We start from the raw sequence: 17,744 nt of genomic DNA, 5'->3' as shown, positions 1-17,744 counted from the left end.
CGGAGTGAAAATACGTGTTAAACCTATATTTTTTTATCGTGTATTTCGTGTTATTTTCATTGTTATTACAAAAGTGTCAGAATATTGTTTTATTTGCGCGTATTATTTGACGTAATGATAATTGAAACAGCCATAGAGAAATTCAATTTAACAAATACAACTATTGTTGTAGGTGAAGATGTAGACTTGCTCGTATTACTCACTGGTAGAACTCCAATCGAAAAAACTATCTTTTTTTTTTAAACCTGGAAAAGCAATTTTTAGCAGGGGTCGGATTTATGAGGACTTTTTAGATTTCATTTATGATTAACCCATCAAAGACTGGCGTTGCCATATGGCAATGCAAAACACTATTTAAAATATTAATTCTTACACGAAAATTTGAGACCGAAAAATCGAGATGGCGCTACTCGTTAGTACGTTAACGTTGTTAAATTGGTTGTCTAATTAATGGTGTCGCTAAATCCAAAATTAGTTTCGTAAATCAGTTGTTTCTGACAGCGTTTGTGAAATTGTTACTTCAAGATGGACGTTAGATTTGCGTAAGTAAAATAATAATATTAAAATTCCTTATAAGTGTTTGATTTTTATATAATATAAAGTCAAAATAACGTGTTTAAAATACTTCACATTGTGAGACTGATTCTTTTTGTTTTTATTTGTCATATTACATCCTAAATATCAGTGTTGCCATATGGCAACGCTAGGACGCGCTATTACCGACTTTTGTAATATTATACTGTTTTTTTTTAGAAAATGCTTCACATTTGAGGAGGCATTACAAATTGCGTACGATGATGACATAGACGTGAACCAAATCTACATTGAGCCTCCAGAGGGTGATCTGACAGATGAGGACTCTGGCGATAAAGACGGTGGTGGACTTGTCGATAACTTGTTAAGAAATCAACTTCTCGCACAGGCCGAGGCTGTTCTTTCTAGCAAGGATGACACAGACGAAGAGCGAATGGGGATCAAAGATGATCTGTTTGATGAGATAGATTTTGAAAGTGTCGAGAATGAAGAATACTTAAAAGTTGATTCGACAAAAGTCATTTGGATTCGTGGCGATATTGAAGCGACAATCAAACCTTTTCCACAACCTACTTATGAAAACTTTAAAACTTTAACACCTACGGAAATGTTCGAGCTATTTTTCGACGATGACTTAGTAAAATTTTTGATAACGGAAACTGAAAGGTATGCAAAACAGACAAATATTTTCGATCTCAACACCAGTATTGAAGAAATGCGAGTTTTTCTTGCCATTCTAATTCTATCAGGTTACAACACTCTTCCTGGTAAAAAATTTTATTGGGACTCCTGTGGAGAGATGGGTAACATGTTGGTCAAAGAAGCCATGCGAAGAGACAGATTTCTGACTATTTTCCGGTACTTCCACTGTGCGGATAATGACAATTTAAATCCTGGTGACAAATTTGCCAAACTACGACCCCTAATTAAAAAGTTACAGGATAAGTTTATGCAATATTATGTTCCTGAACAAGAACTGTGCTACGATGAATCCATGATAAAGTATTATGGAAAGCATTCATGCAAACAATTTATTAGGGGCAAACCTATAAGGTTTGGATATAAAGTCTGGAGTTTAAACACAAAATCTGGCTATTTAGTAAATTTTATGCCATATCAAGGAACTGATCCCAATATTAATCCTAAATATCACCCAGTGTTTGGTAAAGCAGCTTCTCCTTTAATTTGCATGCTAAAAAATTTGCCCGAAGACAAACAAAAATTGCGCTATTCTCTGTACTTTGACAATCTCTTTACAGGTTTCAGTTTACTTTGGCATCTAAAACAAATGGGATATGCTGCTACAGGTACCATTAGAGATAATCGTCTACCGAAAAATTGCCCTCTGATGTCAAAGGCCGAGATGAAAAAAAAGAAAAGAGATGAGTTTGATTTAGCAGTTGAACAGGAAAACGGGATAATATTAGTAAGGTGGGCAGATAACAGCATAGTGACCGTCGCATCAAGCTTATATGGGGTTTCACCTGTGAATGAAGTAAAGCGCTATTCCCAGGCCGATAAAAACAACATACAGATAGGCAGACCTCAAGTTATTGCAAAATATAATTCCGCAATGGGAGGCACTGATCTTATGGATGAAAACATATCCAGATATCATATAGGAATCCGTGGAAAAAAATGGTGGTGGTGCGTTTTTACTTGGTTAATTGATTGTTCAGTGCAAAACAGTTGGAATTTAAAAAGAAAATCAGGTGATACTATGACGCAGCTTCAGTTCAAGCGAGATATTGTGAAAACATATTTGTCAAGGGTACAGAATCCGGCAAGGCAGGGAGGTCGTCCAAGTTTAAGTATCTCCAGTAGATCGTTTAGCAGAGTTTCCGATGACGTGCGTTTTGACAATATAGGACATTTATTAACAAACATCCCTGATGGAAAAAAGAAGAGATGTGCCGCTGAAAACTGCAAATCCATCATGCGCACAATGTGTACTAAATGCAAGGTTGGACTATGTATAAGCTGCAACGTTAATTTTCACACACGATTTTAATTTAAAATTTACTTTTGTAACTAATTAAAATAAATTCATATTTTTTGGCATGTGATTATTTTTTGATCCTACAGGAGACTAGCGTTGCCATATGGCAACATGCTGTTTTAAGAAAAATAAATAAAATACATAATTATTTCTTGTTGTTTTATGCATAACTAATAATTTACTTAATAAATTTGTTTAAAATTATTCTAATTTCAAAAATTTTTAAACTCCGTCCTTGATGGGTTAAGATAAGATATATTAGTAGATTAGATAATTATCTATAAAAAATATCTTAATAGTTTTTTTCCTAAGAGGCACTGTTTTTGAGATACAACGATTCAAAGAGTTGAAAGACTTCTAATCGTCATAATATAATGTATTAGTACACCAGGTATATACATCACTGAACCTTTAACTATTTAGAATGGGAAATAAGCCACAATATTATTAAAAAATGATTTTCATTAACGTTTCGACGCCCAAATCGGGTGCCGTTGTCAAAATACTTTTGATTAATTATTAATTAACAAAATCGTATTTTGACAACGGCACCCGATTTGGGCGTCGAAACGTTAATAAAAATCATTTTTTAATAATATTGTGGCTTATTTCCCATTCTAAATAGTTAAAATTGTAAAAATGCCACAAGAAAATAGCTTCAGAACAACATCACTGAAGCTGTAATACAAGTAAACATAATATTCTACGGTCAACTTAACTTATATTACACATAATCATATAAGATTATAAATATGATAATGTTTCTACTATACAGCTTGCGGTCTACCGAGGGATGCAATCCATAAAAGCTGTATTATATTACAGTGCCAAAAAAAAAATCTTTACAAAGTGAATGTAACGCGAAAATAATAAGAATTATTTGAATTTTATGGCTTAATCCCAGCAAAAATACACAACAAAATACAACAAATGACAAAGTATTAACTTATAATAATTCTTTTTATTCATGCGCCTTAGTTCAATTTGAAAAGATGGGTTTTGTCGGAATAAACACGTTCGTCAGCTAATCTAATCACTCTACCTATTCTCTTCTCCGAAGGGTTTGAACATAATAATGAAAGACAACTTTATAGGCAAAATGTTTATTGCTAAGTACTAATAAATACTTATGCAAATTACACCGTAATTTTCCTGGGTGGCTAAATCCTTCAGGTAGATGACACACTCGAGGTATTATTAGTCTTGAGTACTACTCCGGAGTGAAAATACGTGTTAAACCTATATTTTTTTATCGTGTATTTCGTGTTATTTTCATTGTTATAACAAAAATGTCAGAATATTGTTTTATTTGCGCGTATTTGCGCGTATTATTTGACGTAATGATAATTGAAACAGCCGTAGAGCAATTCAATTTAACAAATACAACTATTGTTTTAGGTGAAGATGTAGACTTGCTCGTATTACTCACTGGTAGAACTCCAATCGAAAAAACTATCTTTTTTTTAAACCTGGAAAAGCTCAACACCAATCGGAAATATATTCATCGAAAAGTTTATCTACTTTTGCAAAATGTCAAAATCATATACTATTTTTACACGCAATAACTGGCTGTGATACGACATCTGCATTTTTCAGGAGGGGTAAAACGACTGTTTTTAAAATGTTTGAAAAACAAGATTTACTTGAATGTGCTAAAGTTTAAAAAAAAAACTAATTCAACTCCCACAAGAAGTTATTTCCAACGGAATTAGCTTTCTTCTCTCTATGTATGGAGCGCCTAAGAAAACTACGTGCTTAGATAAGTTTCGATATGCATGTTTTTTTAAAAGTACTCGAAACAAAAAACAAGTGCTGTTATCTTGTCTTCCTCCAACCTCAGCGGCTGCTCATCAACATCTTTTTCGGGTATATTACCAAGTTCAAGTGTGGCTTGGTTATCAGCTAGATCCAAAAGACTGGGGATGGAAATTAGTCGACAGTTCATTAGAACCCGAGTTAGAACCAATTCAAACTTCACTCCCCCTGCGCCGGAAAAACTCCTGAACACAATTTTTTGCAACTGTAAAAAGGGATGTAGCGCTAAATGTGGTTGCAAAAAAGTTGGACTGTTTTGTTCGGTAGCATGCACTAATTGTCAAAACCGGTCGTGCTCCAATGTTGAATCACCAACAATTGAGGATTCATTTGATTCTATCGAGGAGCCATGCGATGTGTCATTATTGAGACAATTTACTTGCACCCAGGATGAACAAGAAGAAGAAGAAGAAGAACAAGAAGAAGCAGAACCAGAAGATGAAGAAGAGGAAGAAGAACAATGAGAAGAAGAACAAGGGAAGCAGAAGTATTAGAAAATTATGAACCAGTTTGATAAATTTCCCTTTTTTTTTTTAATTTATACCGCTTTATATAAAGTTTAATCATTTTTAACCCTTGCCAATATCAATTATTAAATAGCTTTAAATTAAACAGAATCATAACAGATCCGTGGAATAGCCCTACTGGGGAAACCACGTTAAAAAAACGCGCTAAGTACACTACCTCAAAGGTGGTGTGGAAACGTGTGCGCATATTATGACGATTACCAAATTTTGAATCGTTATATCTCAAAAACGGTGGCTCCCAGGAAAAAAAGTAATAAGGCATTTTTTGTTAGCATCTAATCTACATTTTTTGTTAGCACTAATTTTACCATAAAACTTAACGTTTCGCTGAAAATCGCTAAAAACCATATTTAGTGACCTTTGACCCCGCGCAAAATTTTTAGCAGGGGTCGGATTTATGAGGACTTTTTAGATTTCATTTATGATGGTATTTTTAACAATCCTGCCAATTTTCAGCTTGATGGTAATTTTTGTAGCCTCGGATTCGTAAATTGACCGGAGTAATACGGCAACACCGAATATAATGCTGTTCTACTCACAAAGTGACGGACGTAGCTACGTAGGCCCCACCCATCTGCTCCATGCCACATCTTCAGAGTTAATTGTATCATGCGTAACGATAAAGTCATTAGTTTTCGAGATATTTGAAGTTCAACATGAAAAGGCACACTTATTTTGAATAATGTATTATGCTCCTTCGTTTTTAGCTTCAAATATCTCGAAAACTAATGGCTTATCGTTACGAATGAGGAGTATTTTTTTTTTAGATAGAAAGTATTGGAGAATCAAAAAATTGCACTAAAATAGCAGTTTCGCCAGTGGCGTAGAATTTGAGAAGGGTCAACCATTCACGTTCCCCCGTCGTACGCCTCTGGTAGTAGCCAGAAACGTTTGTTTAACATAATTTAGTAGATTGTACAATACCAGCACCACTTACCAAATTTCGTGTTGTTGTCCCATGCCTGTCAGGAAATATTCAAAAATAAATAAAATAAAAGTTTAACTTTGACACCTTGTATTTAGGTTATTATCAACTTTTGTACTAAGGTAAGTTAGCTTAAATATCGACCTATTTTAACCTCAGGAATCTAAGGTTAAGCTATGGCCCATTCTTTACCAAACACCCTGTATAAACAATTCGGATCTTATATCTTGTGACGATCGCTTGCTATATTTACCTGAGGTAAATTTATTTTTTCCTAAGAAGGTAAACCTCGATACAGCCACAGGTTGGATGGAACATTGTGCAGCTATGGCTAAATGGAAAGCACCCTTCTTGAAGGGTAGCAGTTTTGGACCTCCGTTTCTGGTTCCTTCGGGAAATATAAGTACTCGAGCCTAAAAATAAATGAAAATTTTATAATAACGAAGAAATATGCTTATTTAGTTAATCAAAAACATCAATTCTTTTAGTAGATTTCGTCTTCTGTTTATTCTGTAACATTTCCAACAATATATCTTTAGTACCTGTAAGTTTTGTTTTCTGTTTGAGGCTAGTTGTCTAGTGCAGGGGTGGGCAAAGTCTGCATGAGGCCGTTTAGACATTTTTCTGCGAGCCGCGGAAAAAAGAGAATTATGTTCATTTAAAGAATGATTGCTTTTTAATTAATGCTAATATTAATAATTAAATGTAGATAACGCAGTTATTAATTAATACTTTCGCATCAGAGGGTGATTTTTTCAAAAATGTTCAACCTAATACGGGCAATTATTTGGGTTTCCAGAGCAGAGTTTTGCAAACATTGAAAAATGTATCAGTGAAATAAATTGTTTTCTTAAAACAAAATAAAGAAGACGAATATACCGTAAAAGCAAGTTTTATTATTATGTACCCAAAAATAAATAAAGCGAACAAACCATTCTCAGATGGTTTTATAAAATATTGTTTAGTTGACGCAAGTTAGTGCGGCAGATTCGTGCAATATATTATAAGAATTGCACATTTAATGATACAAGCGTATAATTTGGTCCACATATACTGCACAAATAAAGGTTCAAATTTAGATATTAGGCCATCTTAGATTTTGCCTTTTACAAAAATGTCGGTCATTCAAAATGGCCGACTATACATATATAACTAATAGCACGATATCTTTTGAATGAAAAGTCCGATTTCAACCAAATTTGGTACGTAGGTTCGTTTTGTGATTTACAAGATCGATGCCATAAACTGGAAGAATCGTTTTACCAGAAGTTTTGTTTTTCCTGGTTTTTTATGTAAAACTATTTTATATTATGTAAATAATTTATTTTCAATTTTTTCACCCTGTATATATTAATTTTTCAAAATGGTAATACCACTATTGAAAAGAGCGTAAGAATATGTTTTAGGAAATATTTTGAACTTTGTAGTTATGTTAATTATAATTACCATTTAATAAATGCATAACGTATCTTCACATGTACCTATATGTGGCAGATTCGTGCAAATATTATAAGAATTATTGTACATTTAATGGTAGAGTAATATAATTTGGACAACATATACTACACATACAAAAGTTCAAATTTAGATATGAGGACATCTCAGATTTTGCCTTTTACAAAAATGGCGAGCATTCAAAATGGCGGCTATACATATGTGACTAATAGCACGATAACTTTTGAACGAAAAGTCCGATTTTAGCCAAATTTGGTATCAAGTTTCTTTTTTTGATGAATAAGATCGAGGTCTTGAACCGGAAGAATCGGTTTACCAGAAGTTGTGTTTTTACTGCTTTTTTATGTAAAAATATGTTGTTGTTTTTTTCAATTCTTTCACCCTGTATATATTAATTTTTCAAAAAGGTAATACCGCCATTGAAAATAGTGTAAAAATATTTTTTAGGAAAGATTTTGAACTTTTTAGTTATGTTAATTACCATTTAATAAATGCATAACGTATCTTCACATGTACCTATGTGCGGTAGATTCATTTTGAATGCCTGCCATTTTTGTAAAAGACGAAATCTGAGATGGCCTCATATCTAAATTTGAATCTTTGTATGTGTAGTGTGTGTGGTCCAAATTATATGCTTTTACCATTAAATGTACAATAATTCTTATATTATTTGCACGAATGCGCCGCACATAGGTTCATAGGTACATGTTAAGATACGTTATGCATTTATTAATTGGTAATTAATATAACTAAAGAGTTCAAAATATTTCCCAGAAAATATTTTTACGCTCTTTTCAACGTCGGTATAACCTTTTTGAAAAATTAATATATACAGGGTGAAAGAATTGGTAAAAAACAACATGTTTTTACATAAAAATCAGGAAAAACACAACTTCTGGTAAATCGATTCTTCCGGTTCAAGACCTTGGTCTAACACATCTAAATAAGAATCCATATAACAAATTTGGTTGAAATCGGACTTTTCGTTCAAAAGTTATCGTGCTATAAGTCACATATGTATAGTCGCCATTTTGCATGCCCGCCATTTTTGTAAAAGGTAAAATCTGAGATGGCCTTATATCTAAATTTGAACCTTGATGTGTGTAGTATATGTGGTTCAAATTATATGCTTCTACCATTAAATGCACAATAATTCTTATAATGTTTGCACGAATTTGCCACACACAGGTACTTGTGATGATACGTTATGCATTTATTAAATGATAATTAACATAACTAAAAAGTTCAAAATATTTTCTACAAAATATTTTTACGCTTTTTTCAATTGCGGTATTACCTTTTTGAAAAATTAATATATACAGAGGGAAAAAATTGAAAAAAAAAACATATTTTTACATAAACAACCAGTAAAAACACAACTTTTGGTAAACCGATTCTTCCGGTTCATCATATCCCTCTTGTAAATCAAAAAGAAAACCTATATACCAAATTTGGTTGAAATCGGACTTTTCGTTCAAAAGTTATGGTACTATTAAACACATAAGTATAGCCGCCATTTTGAACGCCCGCCATTTTTGTAAAAGACAAAATCTGAGATGGCCTCATATCTAAATTTGAACCTTTGTATGTGTAGTATATGTGGTGCAAATTATATGCTTGTAGCATTAAATGTGCAATTGTTTCACATATCGGCCGCACTAAGTGGAATTTTATTTTAACAAAAATTAAAAAATATCTATCGTGTGAAGACTTGAAATGATACAAATACGAATAAAATTGTTCAAAATCAATTCTATTTTAGAAAGTAACTTGATGTGGTATTCAATTGCATTGGATGAAAGTGTTGATAGAGCTTACACAGCTCAGTTATTATTATTTATTTCAGAATTTAATTTCCAGAATATGGCATCTTGCTCTATTAATAGATCCCATATCTTAATGATACTTATACTTATATTGCTTACGCTAATAACCGGCAGAATAACGCAAAAGACGGAAAATATAATACTGTTACAAAACTGACTTTTCTATGATCTTTTAGGCACTAATGTTTAGTTTTAGTTGACTTTATTTATTTTTAATAACTTACTTCTAAACAAATGAAAAACACTGAATTTATATCCTTTATTTTACAAACTCCGATATCTAATTTATTTATTACACCAAATCTAATTTATCTAATTCCAAATTCAAAAATATACCGCGTCCGTTACATATCAAAATACACCGACGCGACGTTTTAAAATTCACAACTGGCCTACTAATTCCAAAAACCCCTATTTATACATTATTACAATGTTCCAGAATAAGGAAGATTTACATAAATATCAAATAAACATTTTCTAGAATGAAAAAGAAATATCGAGGTGTGTACCTGTTAAAAAGGTCCCCCTTTTAAAAGCATTCACAAACAAATAGGGTTCTGTTAAATTATAATAAATAGGCCAGGGGCTGAAAACAGTCGGGTGATATAATCATGTCACAATACATACATTGCGAAGTAAAAAGAGATGCAATTAGTCGAGGTGGAAATTATCGATATAAACGTATAAATTAACATTACTTTACATAGTTTCCCACCTTTAGACGTACCGAAGGAATATAACTGTCACTGTGAGGAGAATTTTATGAAATATTCCCGTCACAGACGTCTAAAGGTAGAAAACTATGTAATGTAATGTTATCTAATTTATACGTTTATACCGATAATTTCCACCTCCACTAGTTTCATCTTTCTTTACTTCGCAATGTATTATGTTTTCCATCTTTTGCGTTATTCTGCCGGTTATTAGCACGCTCATCACTGTATACTGTAATATTTTATCAGAAAAATTTGTAATATGTACATACCTGTTTTTTATTTATTAGTTTGGCAGTCTTGTTGAGAGTTACTTGCGATTTTGACGGGCTTTTTCTATCGATGAAGATGGTGCCACATAGCCAAAGCGCCAAACCTAACGGTACGACGTAGAGAATAGACCTTTTGGCTATTGTCGAGCATCTTGGTATACTCGGTCGCAAAATACATATAACTAAAAAATACGTTCTTTTATTGGTATGAATATCTATTGACTTAGTGAAAAAACTCTATAGAACAAAAGTTACTTAGAATTAGTCATTTTGTACAATTTCGGACTTATTTTGAACGTATATTTTTTCACCCCCTAGAAAATATTTTTCATCCCGTATTTCCCAATTTTTGTAAAATGCTATATTCCGAAATTCTCTCGCGGAATCTGTATATTCACCAATTGAATGCTATTTTGAAATTGAAATTGTTATTTTAATGGAGATTCTAGTTATGATATTTTGAAACCGTTATTGTATAAAAGACTAATTTCTATGTACATAATTACTTATTGGTAATATAAAACCATAATATTTTACCTATGAGATCTAAAATACTCTGATGGTTCATAAGGACTACTCCCCCACTATCGGGATTTACGTTTTCCTTTCCTTCTAGGGTGTATTTCAATCCTAACAGTCTACAAAAAATCCGAAAACCTCTCGCTGGTAACCTACAACCAGATAAATCGAAACCAAGAATTAATGATATAAAACATGTATTTTTTGTCTTTTAAGAACGGTTTTTATGTATATTTAAGGTAAGACGATTAGCTTAGATTCAGAGCCGGCATGGAAACGAGACAAGCCCTCTTCAGTTTACTAGTTCTCGCCCAAAAATGCTACGACCGACAGAAATATATATTTATTATATGCTTTATAGATTTCGAAATAACATTTTATAGAGTAAGACACGATCTACATACTATTAGAACGTTTGCAAGAAGTCGGTTTAGATGGAAAAAAACATCAAATTACTAAAAAAACTTGTACTGGAACCAAAACGCTAGAGTTAGGATCGAAGGTTCCACATTCAGAACATCCGCAGAAGTAGAAATTAGGAGGGGAGTTAGACAAGGATGTGTTCTGTCGCCCCTGCTGTTTAATTTTTACTCTGAGTTTCTATTTAAAGAGGCACTGGAGGATTTCAATGATGGAGTCCAAATGGATGTCTTCTTCTTCTTCTTCTTTTTATATAGACATTACTCGTCTGTTTTTCAATGTGCCTTCAGTAAGTTGTCATTCCATCTTTTTCGTGGTCTTCCCACTGATCGTCTTCCTATTGGGGAACCGTACTCTATTTGTTGTCATTCGGCTTATGTGGTCGTTCCATTCTACTCTTCTGCTTTTCACCCAGTTATTAATGTTGTCCACCTTGCATCTCCTTCGTATATCTGCACTTCTAGCTCTACCACACAGCGTCTTACCATCGATTTTTCGCAATGTTTTCATCTCTGCTGTTTCTAGCATTCTTTTTGTCCTTTCTGTATCAGATCGTGTTTCTGCCGCGTATGTCATTATTGGTCTGATGACTGTTTTGTAAATTCTGCCTTTCACTTCTTTTCGGATGTTTTTATTTCTCCATATTGTTTCATCCAGGCAACCTGCGGCTCTGTTTGCTTTATTCACCTGATCCTCCACTTCTGTTTCGAGCTTTCCGTAGCTGCATAGTGTGATGCCTAGATATTTAAACTCCATGACTTATTCTATTATTTGACACTCCAGCTCTAATTTACACCTTATTAGATCTGCTGTTACTGCCATGCATTTAGTCTGTTTTAACATGTTAAATTAACATGTTAAATTTTCTAGCGGTTATATTAAATTCGTGCAGTATACGTTGTAAATCATCTTCACTTTGAGAGATTAGAATTGCGTCGTCTGCATAGCAGATTATTTTAAGTTGTTTTTCTCCCATTTGGTATCCTTTTTTTGTTCTTACTTTTTTTATTATTTCGTCCATGATCAGGTTGAACAACAGAGGACTCAGGGAATCTCCCTGTCTTATCCCATTGCCAGCTTCAATTGGGTCAGTTAGTTCTTCATCTACTTTTACTGGAGTCAAGGTGAATGGCTTAAATATCAACAGCATTAGATACACCGATGATACGGTGTTGATTGCACAACGATTGCATCCACGTTGTTGATTGCATTGCAGACGATGTCATCTACAACGACACATCGACACGACCAGCTCGACCTGTGAACAATTTGGTATGAAAATAAACATTAAAAAAAAATCAAAGTGATGTTAATCCGAAAAAACCAAAACGTACCTCAACCTTGCACAATAAATGAGCACATTTTAGAACAGGTCAATAGATTTAAGTACCTGGGACTTGGATCGATAGCAGCCTAAATCCTGAGCAAGAAATAAGATCGAGAATAGAACAGGCCAGAAAATCTTTCGAAAAAATCAAAAAACTGCTTTGCGATTCTCGAATAAAACTCGAAATTCGACTACGTTTATCAGACGTCTGGTCGACTCTTCTCTATGCAGTTGAGACATGGACTCTTAAAACATCAACCGTAAATAAATTGGAGGCCTTTGAAATGTGGATCTACCGAAGAATCTTCAAAATTTCATGTACATCGCATACCTCAAATGAAGAAGTGCTGCATAGAATAGGCAAAGAAAGAGAACTTTTCAATACAGTGAAAGTTACAAAGGCACAAAGTTTCACAAAAAGCGAATATTTCGCGAAATGAACGTCAGATCGAAAAAATGAAAAATAAGTGTTCAATATTTTTCAAAAATCTAGCGCATGATACCAAACACGACCCCTAAGGAGGGGGTGGGGTAACTTTGAAATTTTAAATAGGAACCCCACGATATTTCACAAAATGAACATCCGATAGAAAAACTGAAAAATGCGTGTTCAATATTTTTCAAAAATCTATCGAATGACAACAAACCCGACCCCCTACGGAGGCGGGGTGAGAGGTTACTTTAAAACCTTAAATATAATTTTTTATTGCAGTTTTGGATTCCTTACGTAAAAATAAGTAAATTTTATTCGAGACATTTTTTTGAGTTATGGTCGGATGGGGCTATAATCGGAAAAAAACGATTGTTGGAATGGAAAATTAAATTAAAAAATGGAAAGTCCCTACTAAAATGGAAAACTTAACTTATTTTTTTTATTTTAGGCCCTAATCATCACAACCCAACAGAGCTGTTGTAAGTAACGACAAAAAGTACTGAAATCTTAAGTACCAGTACCTACTTATTTAAAGTGGAATTAAGTATAAGTACCAGTACCAAGTTTTAAGTAACCGATTTGTGTACTTAAGTACCTACATTTAAAATATTTGGTGCTTAAATATCGAGTACAAGTACAAGTACTGACACCAGTGGCGACGCGTGACTTTTTCTAAAGTGTTACCAAAACCAGACGTAAAAAAAATATTATTTAAAAAAAATTATTTTGAACCTTCCAAATATAAGTTTTTGTTTTCAATCCTGTGGGATAAAATTAAACAAATCACTATTCCCAAATTATAGATTTGATATGTATGTAATTATGTATATGTAACAGGTATAACAATAAATATGAAACAAACTATACATTATTCTACCATAAAATTAACATAAATATGAACAAGTAGGAAAAAGAACATATTTTGAAAACTATTGTTTATGGTGTATTCCACGAATATACGACTGTTTTGGATTATCGCGACAACGAATATTTTAGTGTGCAACATAAGAAGTACGAAAGTATTTTGCTATAATAATTACTCCAACAAATAACAATATAATTTGCAATTTACTTTAGTTCTTCATATTTTGCACAGTAAAATATTCGTTGTCGCGATAATCCAAGAGAATCGTATATTCGTGGAATGGGATATATATTTTAATTCTTCCATTATCAATAATCTCATTTTTTTCTTCAAAATTATATAATATATAAAAAATATATAAGTATACAAGGAGAATAACTTTTCAAGTAGTTGATCAATTACGAACACTCTTCCATGTTTAAATGCACGCACACTATAATATGTAATAGGTAAATACTAAATCAACGTTACCAATCCTCAAAATGTTTACAATACTAGAGTGCTATGTATTAAGAGTATAAGTCAAAAATTAAAAATTTTTATTAGGACTTTTCAAAGTCTTTTTTACCACTGATGAAATAACTATTACAACTAAATATGAAAATGGTGACGAAATATGATTAATAAATTAGTAATTAACTATTTTACTTTTTACTTTGGTAATACGTTATTAATTATATAATTAAAAATATAGAAGAATCCCGAAAAATCTTTTTTATGACTTATAGCAAGTTAGAATATGTACACAGCGTGCCCGTCTCTAGAGCCGTCGCTCCTTCAAAATTTTCAGAAACGAGCTATTTAGTCCCGCGCGATAGCGAGGTTTCTCCTTCCTCTTGCGTTACCACTGCCAGAATTGGTAACAGGTAACAGCATATAATAACGTGCAATGGATTCACATATCTCGCCAATATTTTCGTGCGTCTAGTTGGCTATTTACTGAATTAGGTAGATACTATTAACAAATATTTCTGTTGGTGAAAAATATAAATGGAATTATTTCATAGTAGTCATAAAATATTTATTGGCAAGATTTTTAACTGTTACCAATGGTAACAGTGGTTACATGGACGCTTCGCCAGTGACTGACACATTTGTTCTAAGTACTTGTGTGGAAGTGAAGAAACCCATATACAGGGTGAGTCATGAGGAACTGTACATACTCCTACCTAGTATAGAGGCTCCTATGGGGAATAACAAATGACCATTAAAAAGTGTCTGCTCCCATTGTTTAATAATATACAGGGCGAGTTTCGCATTTTGACAGAAATTTGTATTCGTCATAATTGTTGAACGGCCAGATCGATGTGTCTCTTATTTTGGTCAATCGTGACACTATTACCACCCAATCAACTGATTTATTCAAACTAGAAAAAAAACAGGTCCAGCTTTAAAAAAATAGTTCGTTTGGGTCTTAAAAAAAATTTCACCCTTTATACGCTTTTTGAAAACTATAATATGAATTTTACAAATTTGACAAATAAGCAATTAAAATGACATATTTATTTTTTCCCCACACGATTACTTATTTTTTTATAAAAAAATCAAATTTGACTATGAATTAAAAGTTTGGTAAAGTGTACTGTGACGCCTCACGACCCGGCCTAATTATTCTCGATGCTTCCCGGGATTACGAGTCAAGGCCAGACCTTCCACGGCGATTCGAGGCGACCGCTGTCAGAGTATTTAAGAACAGGAATTCGAGAACAGACCAGTCAGTCAATGAACGAGCCGCGACGCGTGATATAATTGTAATCGAAATCGGATTTAGTGAAATGTATTTATTAGTTACTAATTTAGTTACTAATTTCGACATTATATTGTTACGTTTTTGTGAACGGGTTTGAACTGTATTTATTAGTTATTATTATGTTTAGTTAATTAAATCATAAATTTGAGTTGTAAATAAATTAGATGTGTTAGTTGGTGTTATTTGTAATTATTAAATAAATAAGCGATGTAAATAAAATAATATAAGTAAGTCTTCCTTTATTTAAATTAGTGCCTAAAAATATAAATAAATAAAATAGTAGAGTCAACCGCGTAAAAAGACAATTACGCCACAAATGGTGCAGAAGTGAGGATACTTGAAATAAATATCAACGTAAATTTTCGGTTTAAATAAAGTGTGGAACCTTTAAAAATAAATAAAATATAAATCGTAATAAATAAAGTGTGTGATCATGTCTACCTTGTGTAAGCTAAAAATTGCAGACCTGAGATTTGAATTGGAAGAAAGAGATCTGAGTTCTACTGGGAAAAAGGCTGATCTGGTCGAACGTCTAAAGAACGCTCTTCAGGAAGAGGGTCAAGATCCAGAAACCTATTTGTTTGAAGACAAGCATGCTGCTGTGATCTCGTCGATTTCGAAGGTTTCGACAGACATTACATCGTTAGAGAACAAAGTATCGACAGACATTACACCGTTAGAGAACAAAGTATCGACAGACATTACATCGTTAGAGAACAAAGTTTCTAGTGAAATCTTCCAAGTTTCGACAGACATTACATCGTTAGAGAAAAAGGTTTCTAGTGAAATTTCCCAAGTTTCCTCGGATGTTTTGAAAGTTTCGACAGACATTGCATCGTTAGAGAAGAAAGTTTCGGGTTATATTTCATCCCTTGACAGCAAAATGACTAACGAGATCTCTAGGGTCACTTCGGATTTTGACGACAAGATATCGTCCATAAAATCTAGTTTTGAAGAAAAGATCAAGGAAATAGAAAAGAAAATGGAGGAAACGGAAAAAGTAGACAAAGGGATGGAACCCATCTTAACAGACATCAAAGATGATGAAACCAAATACAAATTGGAGCCACGGTCGATAGTTGAAGGGAGTGTAGGTCATGCTCGTGTTAAGGTGCCAAATTTTGACGGAAAGTCATCATGGAACAACTACATGAAACAGTTCGAATCGGCGGCCAGAGCGAACGGATGGTCCGAAAAAGAAAAAGCTGTAAACCTCACTATTGCTCTTCGAGGCGACGCTTTGGATGTCCTCCAGACCATAGCCGTAGAGGAGACAGATGACTTCGAGCAGCTGAAAAAGAGACTGAATATGCGATACGGGCACGAACATTTAGAGCATGTCTATCAGTCGCAGTTTAAAAATCGAAGACAAAAGAAAGATGAAGCTCTTCAAGAATACGAGGTTGATATTGCCAGATTGGTACGATATGCATATCCAACAGCTCCCGAAGACATGATGGAAAAGTTGGCTGTTCAAACATTCATTGATGGCCTTCGTGATCATGAAATGCAAAGAACACTGCGATTAGCTCGTCACAAGACGCTGGTTGATGTCTTGTCTGCCGCCCTCGAATACGAATCAGCTACCCAGGCCTCTGGCGGGTACAGTAAAGTTAGGACTGTGAAAGAGGAAGAGGATGAACACAAACTGGACCAGATTGTCAATATGATAAAGGGCATTTCATACAAGAAAACAAAGACCATAAGGTGCTGGAATTGTGGGGAAATGGGACACGTACGGAGTTCATGTAAGTACCCTAGGTACAATAACAGTCAAGAGACTCACCAGCAGGAAAACTAGAACGGGTCGGCCTTAGGGGGGCAGCTTCGACCCGCAACTTTTCCAAAGACCCTCTCATACTAATAGCTTCTTTGAAATGTGAAGATAGTGTATATGTGGATGGAGAAATAAATGGTAAAAAGTATACATTGTTGGTGGATACCGGAGCGACCAGGACCATTATACGACCGTCAGTTTTAAACAGCCGTAAGAAACTCTTACCAACGAGGTTGCGACTGCGGACTGCCACAGGTGAAAACGCCAACACCCATGGAGAAATCCAGATACAATTAGGGATTGGAGCAGAAAAGTTCGTCCATACTGTCATAGTTGCAGACATCGAAGAAGATGTTATATTAGGAATGGACGTAATGAATTTGCATGGATTTCAATTGGATTTTAAGAATAGGGTAATCAAAGTTGGCAACGAGGAGGTATTTCTTCATCCACATGATGACAGAACTGTGCTAGCAGCCATTAAAGAGTTGTGCCTGCGAGGAGTGAAACGATCATCGTAGCGCGGCTACAGGGAACTGTAGAAGAAGGAACGCCTGTTATGATGGAGCCATGGAACCACGACGAGG

At 33.9% G+C, this 17,744-nt stretch overlaps 1 protein-coding gene across 1 annotated transcript in view; it reads right to left on the bottom strand.

Annotated features, from left to right (window-relative positions):
* The window catches only part of LOC126881863 (1-acyl-sn-glycerol-3-phosphate acyltransferase alpha-like), a 50,050-nt gene that overhangs the window by 7,489 nt on the left and 24,817 nt on the right, over nt 1–17,744 (bottom strand). The window contains exons 3-5 of the mRNA XM_050646503.1: nt 10,604–10,737; nt 10,067–10,248; nt 6,054–6,213 (exon numbers count right to left, since the gene is read on the bottom strand). Of these exons, the coding sequence (XP_050502460.1) occupies nt 6,054–6,213; nt 10,067–10,248; nt 10,604–10,737 (476 nt within the window). The remainder of the gene's footprint in view (nt 1–6,053; nt 6,214–10,066; nt 10,249–10,603; nt 10,738–17,744) is intronic.

Source organism: Diabrotica virgifera, chromosome 3 (assembly GCF_917563875.1).
Source record: "Diabrotica virgifera virgifera chromosome 3, PGI_DIABVI_V3a".
Classification (NCBI taxonomy): domain Eukaryota; kingdom Metazoa; phylum Arthropoda; class Insecta; order Coleoptera; family Chrysomelidae; genus Diabrotica; species Diabrotica virgifera.
This window is presented reverse-complemented; position numbering and strand designations above follow the sequence as displayed.